This window comes from Apodemus sylvaticus, chromosome 22, assembly GCF_947179515.1.
Source record: "Apodemus sylvaticus chromosome 22, mApoSyl1.1, whole genome shotgun sequence".
NCBI classification, from domain to species: domain Eukaryota; kingdom Metazoa; phylum Chordata; class Mammalia; order Rodentia; family Muridae; genus Apodemus; species Apodemus sylvaticus.
In genome coordinates this window covers 35,127,457-35,141,274 of record NC_067493.1, presented here as the reverse complement: position 1 = coordinate 35,141,274, position 13,818 = coordinate 35,127,457, and the positions used below count along the sequence as shown (strand labels likewise).

The 13,818-nt window shown below is 49.2% G+C and overlaps 1 protein-coding gene across 17 annotated transcripts in view; it reads right to left on the bottom strand.

The window, feature by feature from the left end:
• The window catches only part of Gtf2i (general transcription factor IIi), a 73,703-nt gene that overhangs the window by 44,540 nt on the left and 15,345 nt on the right, over nucleotides 1-13,818 (bottom strand). For all 17 annotated transcript variants that reach the window (XM_052168934.1, XM_052168933.1, XM_052168931.1 and 14 more), the window contains 7 exons: nucleotides 12,088-12,191; nucleotides 10,884-11,022; nucleotides 7,020-7,154; nucleotides 4,614-4,797; nucleotides 4,435-4,463; nucleotides 673-727; nucleotides 221-264 (listed from right to left, as the gene is read on the bottom strand). In XM_052168934.1, the coding sequence (XP_052024894.1) occupies nucleotides 221-264; nucleotides 673-727; nucleotides 4,435-4,463; nucleotides 4,614-4,797; nucleotides 7,020-7,154; nucleotides 10,884-11,022; nucleotides 12,088-12,186 (685 nt within the window). In that variant the 5' untranslated portion in view covers nucleotides 12,187-12,191. The remainder of the gene's footprint in view (nucleotides 1-220; nucleotides 265-672; nucleotides 728-4,434; nucleotides 4,464-4,613; nucleotides 4,798-7,019; nucleotides 7,155-10,883; nucleotides 11,023-12,087; nucleotides 12,192-13,818) is intronic.

The following is a 13,818-nucleotide window of genomic DNA, read 5'->3' as shown; positions in this document are numbered from 1 at the left end:
AACTAATTATAAACAAATCTTTAGGGGCCTGTCCTACAATGAAGCTGAGTATAGTAACACATGCCTGTAACATCCCCACCAGTGAGGCTGAGGCAGGAGGCTCACAGGAGGCCAGTCTGCTCCGTGTAACCAGACACCAGAACCAACGACTCAACTGTAACCTTCCCAACAGAGGAAAAGGCTTTACTTTATAACAGATTCTGAGAGTGCCGGTACATACCAGAATCTTCTGCGGGTTCCGTTTTCACTTTGATGGGGCCGCAACTGAAAGGAGGAGGAAACGTGGGTCACGGGGTGCATCTGTGAGTGTTGGGGTGCATCTGTGTCAGGGTGCATCTGTGAGAACTGTCTGCACAGCTGTCAACAGCTTCCCCAACATCCAGCCTTGACTCACAAGGGCCCTATGCACAACTGCGGAGCCAAAGCACACACACTCCTGGCATCCCACGCCTGGGACGCCAGCACTTAGGAGGCTGGGCGTGTTCTGAAATGAGACTCTCCTGGGCTACTACAAAGGAAGGATATTTCTAAAAGAAACAAAAAACAGACTTTACACTTTTGTAACCAAGTGCCTGACCTCAGCCTGCACTCGTGGTGTGCCCTCGCCTGCTGCTCTTGCCTGCTGCTCTTGCTGACCGGGGCAGGAGCACACAGAACGGGACGACAGCTTACCTTCCTCCAGGAGACAGCATGGTCCTCTCAGCGTCGGCCCCCATCACTCGACCACCTACAAAGCAAAGTACATTCAGGTTCAACAACATTTATTAGTATTTTTGTTGATCTGCCTGTTGTCTGTTTTTCTGGTTTTTGGTTTTTTGACACAGGGTTTCTCTATGTAACCTTGGCTATCCTAGAACTCACTCTGTAGACCCCGCTGGCCTCAAACTCAGATCCACCTGCCTCTGCCACTTACGTGCAGAGTTAAAGGTGTGCGCCACCACACCAGCCACATCCAACTCCTTGTGTTGCTATTGGTTTGATTTTGAGATTGGGTCTCACGAAGTAGCCCAGGCTGGCCTTCAACTGTCCACAATCTCTCACCTCACACAGTGTCAGGATTGCAGGCTCACAATACTATGCGCCGGCTTGTGGGAGACTCAAGGAGAGGCTGGGAGGCCCTGGAGAGGAAACGTCCCGCCATGCGCAAGCATAAACAGCCCTGAACGCACTCGTTCAGTTTTCACTTCACAAAGTTATCTCCGTCCATGAGCTAACTGCAGACATAAAGCATTTCTCGAGCGGCTGCTGATGTAAACAGGACCTTTTCAAGGGCTCCCAGCCTGTGGGGGCTTTGTAAGACATGGAAGAAATGTTCTCAAGTAGATAATCATCAGTTGCCCCACCTACGGTACATTGAAAAACTGTGACTTACACTGCAATTAAAAGAACTGTTTTGCCAGGCTTGGAGGTACACGGGAATCCAGGCATTTAGGGACACTGGGACAGTTCACGGCCACTACACAGCAAACCTGTCTCAACCGTGCATAGCCTGGCACGTACCAGCCCCTGGCTTGTACCACAGCACTGCGGAGGGGCACTGCTGGAGCTCAACCTGTAACCAATCTTACACTGCCCTTCCCCTGAGAGCCAAGAATCTATAGAGCCCAAATTTCCCTCACCACAGGAATAAGCAAACCCATCTGGGTTACATCGCTATCACAACATGGGCACGCATCAGACAGCCTGCGTGGAGCACAGGGGGCGGGGTGGGGGAGGGGACAGTAGTCTGCTCTGAGTTTGGGACCAGCCTAGTCTATCCCGAAAGGCCCAGGACACCCAGGAAGCGAGACCCTGTAGCTGGTCTTTGTTATTTTGTGGGTCCTTTTTTTCTCCCACCCTTTTCTCCTTCCCCCATGGTCTCACCCTTAACACTAGATAGAAAGAAAGGATAAAGGAGAGAGAGACCCCAGAAGCTAATTTCTCTCTTTCTGTTTCTTCTTTGAGCATGACCATTAACAACCTGTGACCAACACGATGCCCCCAGGAGCAGCAGCCTCCCACACGCCTGCCGGGGCTCAGGACCCCTTACTGAGGCAGACTCTGCCCTATTTTGTCCTGCTGCTCTGGGCACTCAGGCCTAGTTGGCGCTTCGGCTTTCCCACTTGCCTGCCTCTGCCTTCCACTTTGCGGCAGAGGCCCTGACCTTACACATGCACGCTCCCGCATTCAGTCCCGGGGAAGGAGCTCGGGCCATGGCCATCGGGCCTTTTCCCTGCTGAGCTGTCTGTCCACATCTATGACCTCAACCTGAAGCTTTCTTTGTGTAGCCTGTACCGGTCTCAAATGTTTCATCCTCCTCTTCAGCTACATGTGTGCTGGGATACCAGGCCTGTGCCACAGGCCCGCTTCTTTATCAATCTTAAAAAGGCCCCCACACTGCTGCCTTCCCCCCCCCCCCGGAGTCAAAGGGATGGTCGCCTAACATGGAGGACGATCGTGGAGGTGACAGTGTTTTCTCCTGACACGGACCTCACGGTGACATGCTTGACAGCCACTGTACTTGGTCTTATTTGTAAGTAGGGACACTAGCCTAGCCAGACCAAAAGGTAAGTGACAAAAGGCATACTGGCAGGAAGGGAAGAGGGACACCACTGCCTCCACCCTCACATTGCTGTGAAGAAAACACAGAAATAGAGTCAGGGTCAGCTGACTCCAGCGAAGTTTCCAAGACAACACAGAGCATGCTCCTCACGGATTCTTCGGGAGCACTGGAGACCTAGATGCAAAGACGAATTTAAGTCTCTACATTCTGTAGGGTACAGATTCAAAATAGACTGTCAAAAAGCTGGGCTGGCAGTGGAGTGGTGGAGCATCTGGCTGGCACCGACACCCTGGGCTCCGCTCCTAGCACCACTGGAAATTAAAGACTAGACACCCTTGACACTGGGAGAAGAACGTCGTCTCCCAAGGCTAGTGGATGTTTCCTTCTCGTTATTTGTAATCATGAGTGCTGAGCAAGCCCCCAGAACGCAGCTTGTCAGGAGAGATCCATCAACGCCATCCGCCATCCGCCGAGCTCTCCCGACTCGTGCTGTCACCTGCGACCCCAGCGCCAGGGACAAGGCTGCAAGTCTGTGATTTTGAGGCCACTCTGGCGCCTTCCCGCTGTCTTCTCATCTCGGGGGCCTGAGCTCAGCCTCCCACACTGCGCCACCTGTCCACTAGCTGCGTGTCCCCAGCCCTGATCTCATGGGTGAGCACTGTACAGTTACTAAACACCATGCATTCTACACAAAAATGGGTGAAGCTGAGTGCGCCAATTATTCCTTACTTAAGCTGATAAAATTTAATTTTTCTTGCATTTACAGAAAACATGTGTAAGTCACATGTGGTTATATGTGCCTGGCAGGAAGAGCAGGCACTGAGGCCGGCCCAAGGCCAAGCTGACTACCCCAGATCTTTTCTCAGAAAAAAAGGAAAACAAGTGTGTGTGTGTGGGGGGGGGTGTATGTGTGTGTGTGTGTGTGTGTCTGTGTGTCTGTGTGTGTGTCTGTGTGTGCCCTTCCATCTTTATGTAGTAGAAAGGACTCCTATGCTAGCTACTGAGCATCACCTTGGGGGCTGGAGAGATGGCTCAGCGGCTAAGAGCACTGACTGCTCTTCTACAGATCCTGAGTACAAATCCCAGCAACCACATGGTGGCTCACAACCATCTGTGAGGGGATCCGATGCCCTCTTCTGGGGTGTCTGAAGACAGCTACAGTGTACTCATACACACAGAATAAATAAATCTTGAAAAAAAAATGTCAAGGTGGGGCCGAGACGAGCTTTAGGAGTGAAGAGTGCACACGGCTCTGACAGAGGACCTGTGCACCTGTTCAGGGTCCCACCACAGTGAGCTCCCGACTGCCTGCAGCTCCAGCTCCAGGGGATCCGAGGCCCTTGCGCCCTCTTTTGGCCTCCATTGGCATGTGCACACGCACACACGCACACATGCACACACACACACAAAATCTTTTAAAAAAAGAAAGCATGTCAGGCAGCTGTGTCTGGCAGGGAGCCACTGTCTCATCGTGTCTTGACTGCAGGACTGGCCAGGTCATGCTAGAGGAAGCCCTGCTACTATCACCTCAACCTCCCACGGTCTTCCTCAGACCCTCTGGGCTGCTCCCACACATGGCCGCCATATTTGGTCATGGCCACATGCTGACCACATGATAGCCACTAACATCTAGTAGATAAGCCACACTCAGAGGTGTCCAGGCTGCCCAGAGCACACCCCAGCATTCACCTGCTCCGCAATCCAGTGGTCTGAGGTCCACCAAGTCACTCTCAGGCCCGGGTGTGGGGGGGTAGGGGAGACAGACAGGGTAGCCAGAAACGTGGACCACCACGGAGTTCTACAGATTCACCTCAGTGAGCTGCCACAGGTTTTTCACTAACCCTGACCCGGAAACCCAGCCCGCCATCGTGTGAGCAAGGTGACACACTCACCAAGGTGTTTCTTCGGCTCGAGGAAGGGTCTGCATGGAAAGGAAACAGGAAACATGGATCAACTCGAGACCATCATAAGCAGCCACAGCACAGCGTAAGGATCACACGGAACCGTGCAGATCTGGTGAACACGCATGAACACGCATCTGTGAGGGGCAACACGGGAGGGAAGGCCTCACCTCTTAATGATGAAGGAAATCCCCGCCTTGTTCTCCAGAATCCACTTCAGCGTTGCAAGGTCGTAATGCTCGGGGTGCTTGAAGGCGACGCCCTCGGGAAGGCCCTGCACCACCACAGCCGACTGGTCCCGCAGCATCTTCTCATAGGGCACGGGCACCACTGTGGATTTGCCTAAAGCTTTCCCTGAGGGAGGAAGACACGGAATTAGCATGATCCACATATGGTCACACTGAAAAGTGAATCGCCACAGCAGGGGGATGACTCTGACTCTGTCCGTAGTGATTGTCAGTTAATGAGGTCACGATTTTGGACCTCCAACACCCTTATAGACTTGGGAGCACCGTAGGCTTGTGTAACTGTAATTCCAGTGTTGAGAAAAAAAAAATCATGTAGTTCTCTGGTTATCCACTCTAGCCAATCAGAGAGCTCCAGGTTCAAAAGGAAGGCCTGTCTTAAAAAGAAAGAAGGGAGCGCGGGCTGAGGGGGTTGGGGGCTGGGGGACCGGCTCAGTGGCTAAGAGCACTGCTCTCCCAGAGGACCTGCGTTTGATTCCTAGCACCCACACTGCAGCTCACCGCCATCTGTAAAGTGTGCTCCAAAGGATCCAGCATGCTCTGCTGGCCTCCAGGAATGACAGGCACACACATGGTACACAGACAAAGACGCAGAGAAAACATCATAGAAATAAAACTCCTTTAAATTTTTAATTTAAAAAAAAAAAACAAATCAGTAAGTGATGAGATGGCTCAGCGGGTGAGAGTGGCTTGCTGCCAAGTCTAAAGACCTGAGTTCAATTCCCAGAACCCACACGGTCGAAATAGAAAACCAACTTCTGCAACTTGTCCATCCTCTTATCTCCACATGTGACGCCGGGGAACATATGGACACAGGCACACAGATGTAAATGTAAATTAAAAATATATTAAATATAAGGAAGAAACAATTCCAAAGACACATGAGCTCCAAATGCACATAGCAGACACAGACACACACACACACACACACACACACCCCTACTAACCAAACTAACCCATCAAAAACTCATCCCAAGCAGATTGTGGTGGCTTCCAACTATAATCCCAGCACTCAGGAGGCAGAGGCAGGTGGATCTCTGAGTTCGAGGCCAGCCTGGTCTACAGAGTGAGTTCCAGGACAGCCAAGGGTACATAGTGAGACCATGTCTTGACAAAACCAACAACAAAATAAAAAGAGCCTCCCGGAGCTCAGTGAGCGGCATTCTGACTCTGTCACAGTATCGGACTGTGACACTGACTCAACACAGCATTTCAAATAGCACTTTAAAACACTGACGTTTGAGTCCCACGTCAGCTGATTCCTGAACTTGGAATCTTCCCAAAGGGCCAAGCCCGAAGCACACGGCAGACCTCACTCTAGTCAGTGTGGTACATCTATACGGCCAGGAAAGTGGGAGGCCGGGCAGGAGGGCCAGAGAGAACGCAAGGCCCGCCTGAGGACTAGTGAGACCCCCTCCTAGGATAAAAACAACAGACTGAGGATGAGGTGCACTTCAGTTGTCAAGCGATTTCTTAGTGGGGTCCTTAGTGGGGCTTCAATCCCAGAACCAAAATAAATGATAATGATGATTTGTTATATTAATATAATTTTTATATCTACTTATTTTATATATAAATTACAAAGCATGCTTTGTCGTGCCCTACAGCGGGACTAAAGCAGACTGACAATACGGAGAGCAAAGAATAAGTATCAATGCCAAATCTAGTGACTCTCCGGCCAGTGGCTGCCTGGCTGCTCACAGGGTGAAGGCCCTTGCCACCAAAGCCTTGTTGCCCGAGTCTGAGCCCAGAACTCATATCAAGTGGGAGAACTGACTCCACGAAAGTGTCCTCTGACCTCCTGGAACATACATGCATGCGTGACCACACACACACACACACACAGTAGAATTTGTTCTTGTTTTTTTCTTGTCTTCTGAGAGAAGCTCTCCCTATGCAGACAAGACTGGCCTGAAACTCAGAGACCCACTCACATGTCACCAGGCCTGCCCAGTAATGGTAACAATAACTAAGTAATTTAATTATTAATTACATTCTACTTATTTCTGAGTTCTTTTGACTTAATCCCTTAAATTTACAAATTAATCTACTCAATTTGTAAGACATTATATGACTGTCAAATCAATGATAAAATCTACCATTTAGGAAACATGCAGTGGCCAGGCACTGCCCAGTCCGCAGAACAATCAGTTCAATCCCCAGAACCCACGCAAGGGGGAAGGGACCCAACTCCACAAAGCTGTCCTGACCTTCCTTCACACAACAGCTCTCACAGCCAAATACACACGGGTGTACATACAAACACAATTTCTAGAGACAGTAACAGCATATAACGAATTTTTCTCAAATTTTAAAGTGTTGTGTTTTTACCATAGCAAAAACAAAAATAGTCCTCCACCGTTTTTCTGAGTGTGTCAATTTCGACAGCATCCACGCTCATCCGATTAGCCTGGGGTGCAGATTTCATCTTGTGCATCTCGGCGGCCTTTTCTTCTTCCTCAACACCTGCAGAACAGTTAGTGATATGAAGGGCTCTTATCCACCATCCCAGTTGGCTGTTTATTTGCTACAATAAACACCTCTGTGGGAAGAGTTTATTGGCTTTCCAGTGACAGCCAGCCGTCATCGAGGCAGGCCCCTGTCTCGAAAAAAACAAATCCAAAAAACCAAAAAACAAACAAAACAAAACAAAACAGTATATGTCCCACAGGCCAATGTGCTGGGGGCAGTCATGCAATGGAGAGTCCTTCTTCCTAAGGAACTGCTTGGTCAGTACCAAGCTGACACAAACGAACCAGCTCCAACACCATTACACCATTTTACTACTTGGCCTTAAGTAAGATTTTTTTTTCACTATACATTTTGGATTTTTTTTTTTTAAGATTTCTTTATTTTATGTATGTGGTGAGCACACTGTAGCTGTCTTCAGACACACCACAAGAGGGTGCCAGATCCCATTACAGATGGCTGTGAACCACCATGTGGTTGCTGGGAATTGAACTCAGGACCTCTGGAAGAGCAGATGGTGCTCTTAATGGCTGAGCCATCGCTCCAGCGCGCCAGTTTGGATCTTACAGGCAGGTTTTATGGTGTTGCTTTGTTTGAGTGTGATCTAGCATAGATGCAGCAGCTGCTGCTGCCCCAGCCCAGCCTTGGCATGGCACCATTTGTATGCATCCCCTGGCCCTGTCGGCTATCACACTTATTGGTGATAGCACACTGTATTTCTTTCTCTTGAAAAGAAATCAAAAAGGGGGAGGGGGGTGTTTTGTTTTGTTGTTTTGTTTTTCGAGACAGGGTTTCTCCGTGTAGCCCTGGCTGTCCTGGAACTCACTCTATAGACCAGGTTGGCCTCAAACTCAGAAATCTGCCTGCCTCTGCCTCCCAAATGCTGGGATTAAAGGTGTGCGCCACCACTGTCCAACAGAAGAGTAGTTTTTATAGCACATAAAACATAGCTCTCTAATGCTTGGGCATGAGATAGCTCATGCCTTTAACCCTGGGGAGGCAGAAGCAGGAAGATCTCTGAGAGTTTTGGGCTAGCCTAGTCTACAGAGCCAGTTCCAGGCCAGCTAGGGCTACAAAGAAAAACCTCATAAACAAACAAAAAACCCTCTCTACCTTCTTTCTGATGTCCCTAACCCTAACATTAACCTTATAAAAGTTAAAGATCCTGAAAGGAAAGTTTATCAATCTCTGTTCCCAATGCAAGACCCAACAGGTGAGAAGAACCCCTGGGAAAACCTATACTGGGTGTAAGGAGGACAGCCAGATGTTTGGGAAAACCTATACTGGGTGTAAGGAGGACAGCCAGATGTTTGGGAAAACCTATACTGGGTGTAAGGAGGACAGCCAGATGTTTGGGAAAACCTATACTGGGTGTAAGGAGAACAGCCAGATGTTTCGGAAAACCTATACTGGGTGTAAGGAGGACAGCCAGATGTTTTGGAAAACCTACACTGGGTGTAAGGAGGACAGCCAGATGTTTGGGTCCAGCCAGCTGTCACTGGACTCCGTGGACAATCTCCTATTTGGTGTAACCACGAGGTTCAGTCTTACTGAGGAACAATGCCTTCCATGTGTCTGTCACTTACACTTGTTCAGCACGTCAGGCAGGGCTACATCGCCCTGGGTACCAAGTAAAGATCGCCTTGGTTTTCTCTGAGCTGTCCCTGGGAACATGCCACACAGCACAGTTTAACAGTATGAACGCAGGTATTACTGATCTATGTAGTTGGGCTTTCACGTTTTTTATTAAGGTGGTGCTACAGAACATCTTCCAACGCCGCTGGCTGTACCGAGCCGTAAGAGGCGCCCCAGCAAGGCTTGCTCACTGTGCATTTGTTAGTGTGCTTTGTCTCACAAGATGGCTCCAGGCTTTTCCAGGAAAGAAAGCTGGAAAACGTACAAGGGTCTGAACAAGTTATATCAGGTACGCAAAAGGTCAAAGCTCAATATATTACTGTCAAACTTCTGCTTAAATCAGTGGAGTTATTCTACTCCCAGCAACTATTACAACGACTTATCTAACTATGACACAGTGGATACAAGTACCAGAGGGGTGTAACTGGCCTCTGGGTGTCAGGCTATGCTAATGCGGTCAGAGAGATCAAAAGGGAGCCTATTTCCCCCTCTTGCCTCCCATGGTTAAAGGAGATCCCAGGGCTAGGGCATCTCTCAAAATGACCAATAATTGTGGGGAGTTGACAGCTCGGGGTGGGGGAAATGGTGCATACCTTTAATCCCAGTACTCAGGAAGCAGAGGCAGGTGGATCTCTATGAGTTTGAGGACAGCCTGGTCTACAGAGCAAGTTCCAAGACAAACAAAGCTACACAGAAAAACCCTGTCTCAAAATAACAATGAGTAACTGAATGAGCAAGTATGTATATACTGTGGAGTGACTTGTTCTCCTGTTCAGAGAGGCCATGGAGACCCACCCGGTGAGCTCTAACCAGTGTCTAGCTTACAAAGACGAGTCAATACAGGGGAAATGTCCCTCCATGATCCCAAGCTGAGCCATGGTCAGGTAGGGCCTTTGAGACACATTTCCCAAGCCGGTGGGCCCTTGAGGACCAGACCCTGACCTGGCCCGCGAAGTAAGAACATGAAGTGACTGACTCTGGCCTCCTGCGTGGATTTAACTCAAGGAGGAAAAGCAACCCGCAGAGGTGCCTGATGCGTTTCTTTAACAGTTTAAGGGATCACATTCCCCTCGTATTCGGCTTAAATCTATGCGAGATATTATTTAGGCAACTATTTCCCTCTAATGATTTTCTCTTGATAAGAAAAATACTACTCAGATAATAGGACATCATGACCATAGCCCAATTCAACCTGCAGTGCCTACTGCAGCCCAAAGACAGAGGCCTGCTACTGCTGCAGATGATGGACTGTCTTCCCTCTCCTTCTGTAGAAGCTACAGGGAAGGGGCCTCACGCTGTGGCACCAGCCGCTCCAACAGTAACGGACGTGCAGGAAACCGGCTCCTGGGCTCCACGTAGATGGACTGCTAGCAGCATCACGACTTCCCTGGGAGCAATCGCCCCAGCTGGGCTACTGCGGGAGCCTCTAGCATTCTCTCCCCACTGTTGTAGAGCTGGTCCTGAAGATGGAGCCCACCACAATGTTGCCACAGCATCCTGGACCTGCCCCAGGAGCCATCTCATGAGAGTGCTCTTTCTCTTAGAAGTGTAACCCACAGATTCCACTATGAAGCCCCTAGAGGTCGCCACCCCACCCCCTAATAGCGGGGAGGGAGAAATGAAGGAGGGCTAGAGGACCACAGGTGGGCAGGCCCTGACATGTGGCTTCTTGTCCCCAGAAAACCTCCAAGACAAACAGCAGGAAGGTTTGGAGGCTGGTGTCCAAACAGGACCAGTAGGGGCAAGGGGCGACCAAAGAGCCCTATAAAAACCCCAGACCAATGTTCCTCTCACAAGCCTGGGCCTCAGGCTTCTCAGACCTGAAACTCTGCTGCCTGGGCTTTCGTCTCCCAAAACTGCTCAGTTCCTTGCGTCCCCTGCACTCAGCAACCCCTAGACACCACCCACCAGCCCCCTCCTCACAGGACTACTTCAGTGGCTTGTCTTGAGTCACTCCAACAAATACACACATCACGGTGTCTCCTGTCTTTTTGAGGTGTAATTCATTCTTAGAAAGTTTGAGATGCTTTATCTAAAAATAACTGTATTTAAAATTTACAAACTACAAAAGGTAAAAAACACTGCACTTACAATACTTCACAAAATCTTTCTGGAAATCCTTCCTGGTATTGACAAAAGCACGCCCTCTTTCGGTCCCAACGACAAACACGTCCGTCTCGTACACAGCGATGCAAGCCACCTCGGCCTTGGACTTCGCCAGCTCTTTACACTGAAGTAAAAACAGCCAACATTACACTGCGTATAGCTACTTAAAAGCAGCTTCTTTCCTTTTCTGTTTCTTTCTAGATAAATCTAAAAACCTAACATTTAAAACTCAAGTGTCATTCCTATCTTTAAATAATTAAGTGAAAGTAGATTTTGTACCTAGTTCTAAAAGGGGGTGGGGGATAAACAAAACAACAACAACAAAAAATAATTTACAGGAAGAATGAAAACAGGAACACACATACACACACACACACACACTCTGTTGTGTGCTCCCTCAAGATACAAACTCAGATTTGCAGACAGTGCACTTTGTGAGTCCTTAGGGAAGGCAGCGTCCCAAGGGTCAGCTGTCTCTGCTGACAAGAAGAGCTGGTGGGGGAGGGGTGCAGGAAAGCCGGAAACTCCAGACAGAGGTGGACTAGGAGGCGGAGGAATTGGTGCCACCATCCCGGGAGCAGATCCGAAGCCCACTCATAAGGCAATTCGACTCCTAAGGTTTTTGTTTCTTTGGAGTTTTTCTTGATATTGAGACAGAGTCTCCTTATGTAGCCCAAAGTATGCTAGAACACAAAAAAGATCCTCCTGCCTCAGTTTCCAAAATGTTGGGATTCTGACTGACTTTAGGAAAGCTCTCTGATGAAATTAAGCATCTTGAAGAACCTGAGGGCTGGGGATGTGTAGGGGTTCCGAGCACAGTGCTGGAGCCACACCTCGCGTGAGTCCCAGCACGGCGGCGTCTTTAAAACCTGGTAGTAAAGTGAGACTCAAAGGCTCAAATCTTGGGACTGGGAGGATGCGGCTCGGCTGGAAGAGTGCTTGCCTACTGTAATCCTAACACTGTGGAGAGACTGAGACTAAAAGGATCAGAAAGAGCAAGATCGGATGGCCTCAAAATAATAAATAGGCCCCAGGGAAATACTCAGTGGTAGAACGCTGGCCTAGCACAGGGGACACAGTGTCGGCTCAATTCCAACATTAAAAAAAAGGAGTAATAATTAATTCGTTTAGTTAATGTTTCACAGAAACTACGAACAGGCCACCAGCAGAGCCCCAGAGTCTGTCTCACCATGGACTCCAGGGCAGACATGAGGAAGGTCACCACCATCCTGCTCTCCGAAGACTCCTCATCCTCAGCAGGCAGCGCGGACATCGCGACTTGGGCCATGATTCCTGCACAAGGAGAACACAAGGGTGAATGTAGGAGACCCACCACGGCCGACGCTACACGCGTCCGGTCCATGGCATTTCGTTTCACAGCTGCCCAGACTCCTTTCCTTTAAGATGCGAGCCTAACTTCCCATGACGAGTCATTTCCATAAAATTAGCTCAGCATCACACCCCAACTAAAACCCAGATGGCACCCCGCACCCAGTGACATCTTCTCCAGGGAGAGCAGCCACAGACTTCTGTCTCCCCTGTGTGCACCCACAGAAAGAGCAGGTGGCATCACAAGGCCGAGCCAAGCTGCTTCTCTCTAAGGCAGCAGGCTGCGGGCCCTGGGTAGCACCCAGGACTCCTCTGTAACAGCACAGTACTCGCTTCAGACAAAGTTTTTTGGTACTGTGGTATCAACAAGATGGCTCATAGGAATTTCAAACAACAAAAACATAAGATAGTAATGGCCAGGAAAGATGTAGAGAGGATTAGAACTCTTGAAACTACTGCACTGCTAATTCCTAAACTGGGCAGTGGTGATGCACACCTTTAATCCCAGTACTTGGGAGGTAGAGGCAGGCGTTATGAGTTCGAGGCCAGCCTGGTCCTCAGAATGAGTACCAGGATAGCCAGGGAAACCCTGTCTCAAACAAACAAATCCCAAAACAAAGCACCCTCAGGTGGCGCACAATGTGAATAAAAACGTCAGAGAGCCTAACCCTTGGAGAATAGATGAAGCTGACATTTTTTGTTTTGTTTTGTTTTGTTTTTCTAGACAGGGTTCCTCTGTGTAGCCCTGACTGTCCTGGAACTCACTCTGTAGACCAGGCTGGCCTTGAACTCAGAAATCTGCCTGCCTCTGCCTCTGTCTCCAAGTGCTGGGATTAAAGGCATGCACCACCACTGCCCGGCGAAGCTGACATTTTTATGACACTATTTTGCCAAAATTATTTTAGAAGCAAAAACAAAAAGACATCACACAGACACTCCACTGGCATGTGACAGGGAGACACAAGGAAACCGTCTGAGGTAAAACCTAAACCAAATGCACTACAATATTGATTTTCTATAAAAAGTATGCAAATGATATGCCTGTTAACTGGTATTCCTCTCAACTTAAATAGATTCTATTTTAAACAATGTTCCTCATAGCATGAGCTTAGGGATGACTGAGATCCTGCTGCTCTAAAAGCCTCCCTATGTGTGCGACGCAGTCTTCCAGAGCAGCTCTTGCAGAGCTGTGAGCTCGCCCGCTGCTTTGCAAAACACAGGAAAATCCTTCCCTCACTCCGAGAGGAAGACTGGCTCCTGCTAGTAAGGGCTGGCGTCTGACAGAGCCTAGCTCGACCTCAGGAACCAAGTCACACTAGGCTCAGGTACCACCGGTTGCCTTAGACCCGCTTAGGAGGAAAGCTTTGTACTGAAAACCGTGGCACCCACAGCGCCCACCGCCACCACGTCTACAAACAAACACCAACTGTCTGGAAAACAAGGCCCCCCTCATGACTGGAGGCCAAGGAGGAGATGGAGTCACAAGCCAGCAAACTGACAGCACACAGGAAGGCCAGTGCTACATCCTTTTCTCTTGGATAAATCTGTGTAAGTGTGGGATATAGAAAGGGGTAAATAACCTAATAATAAT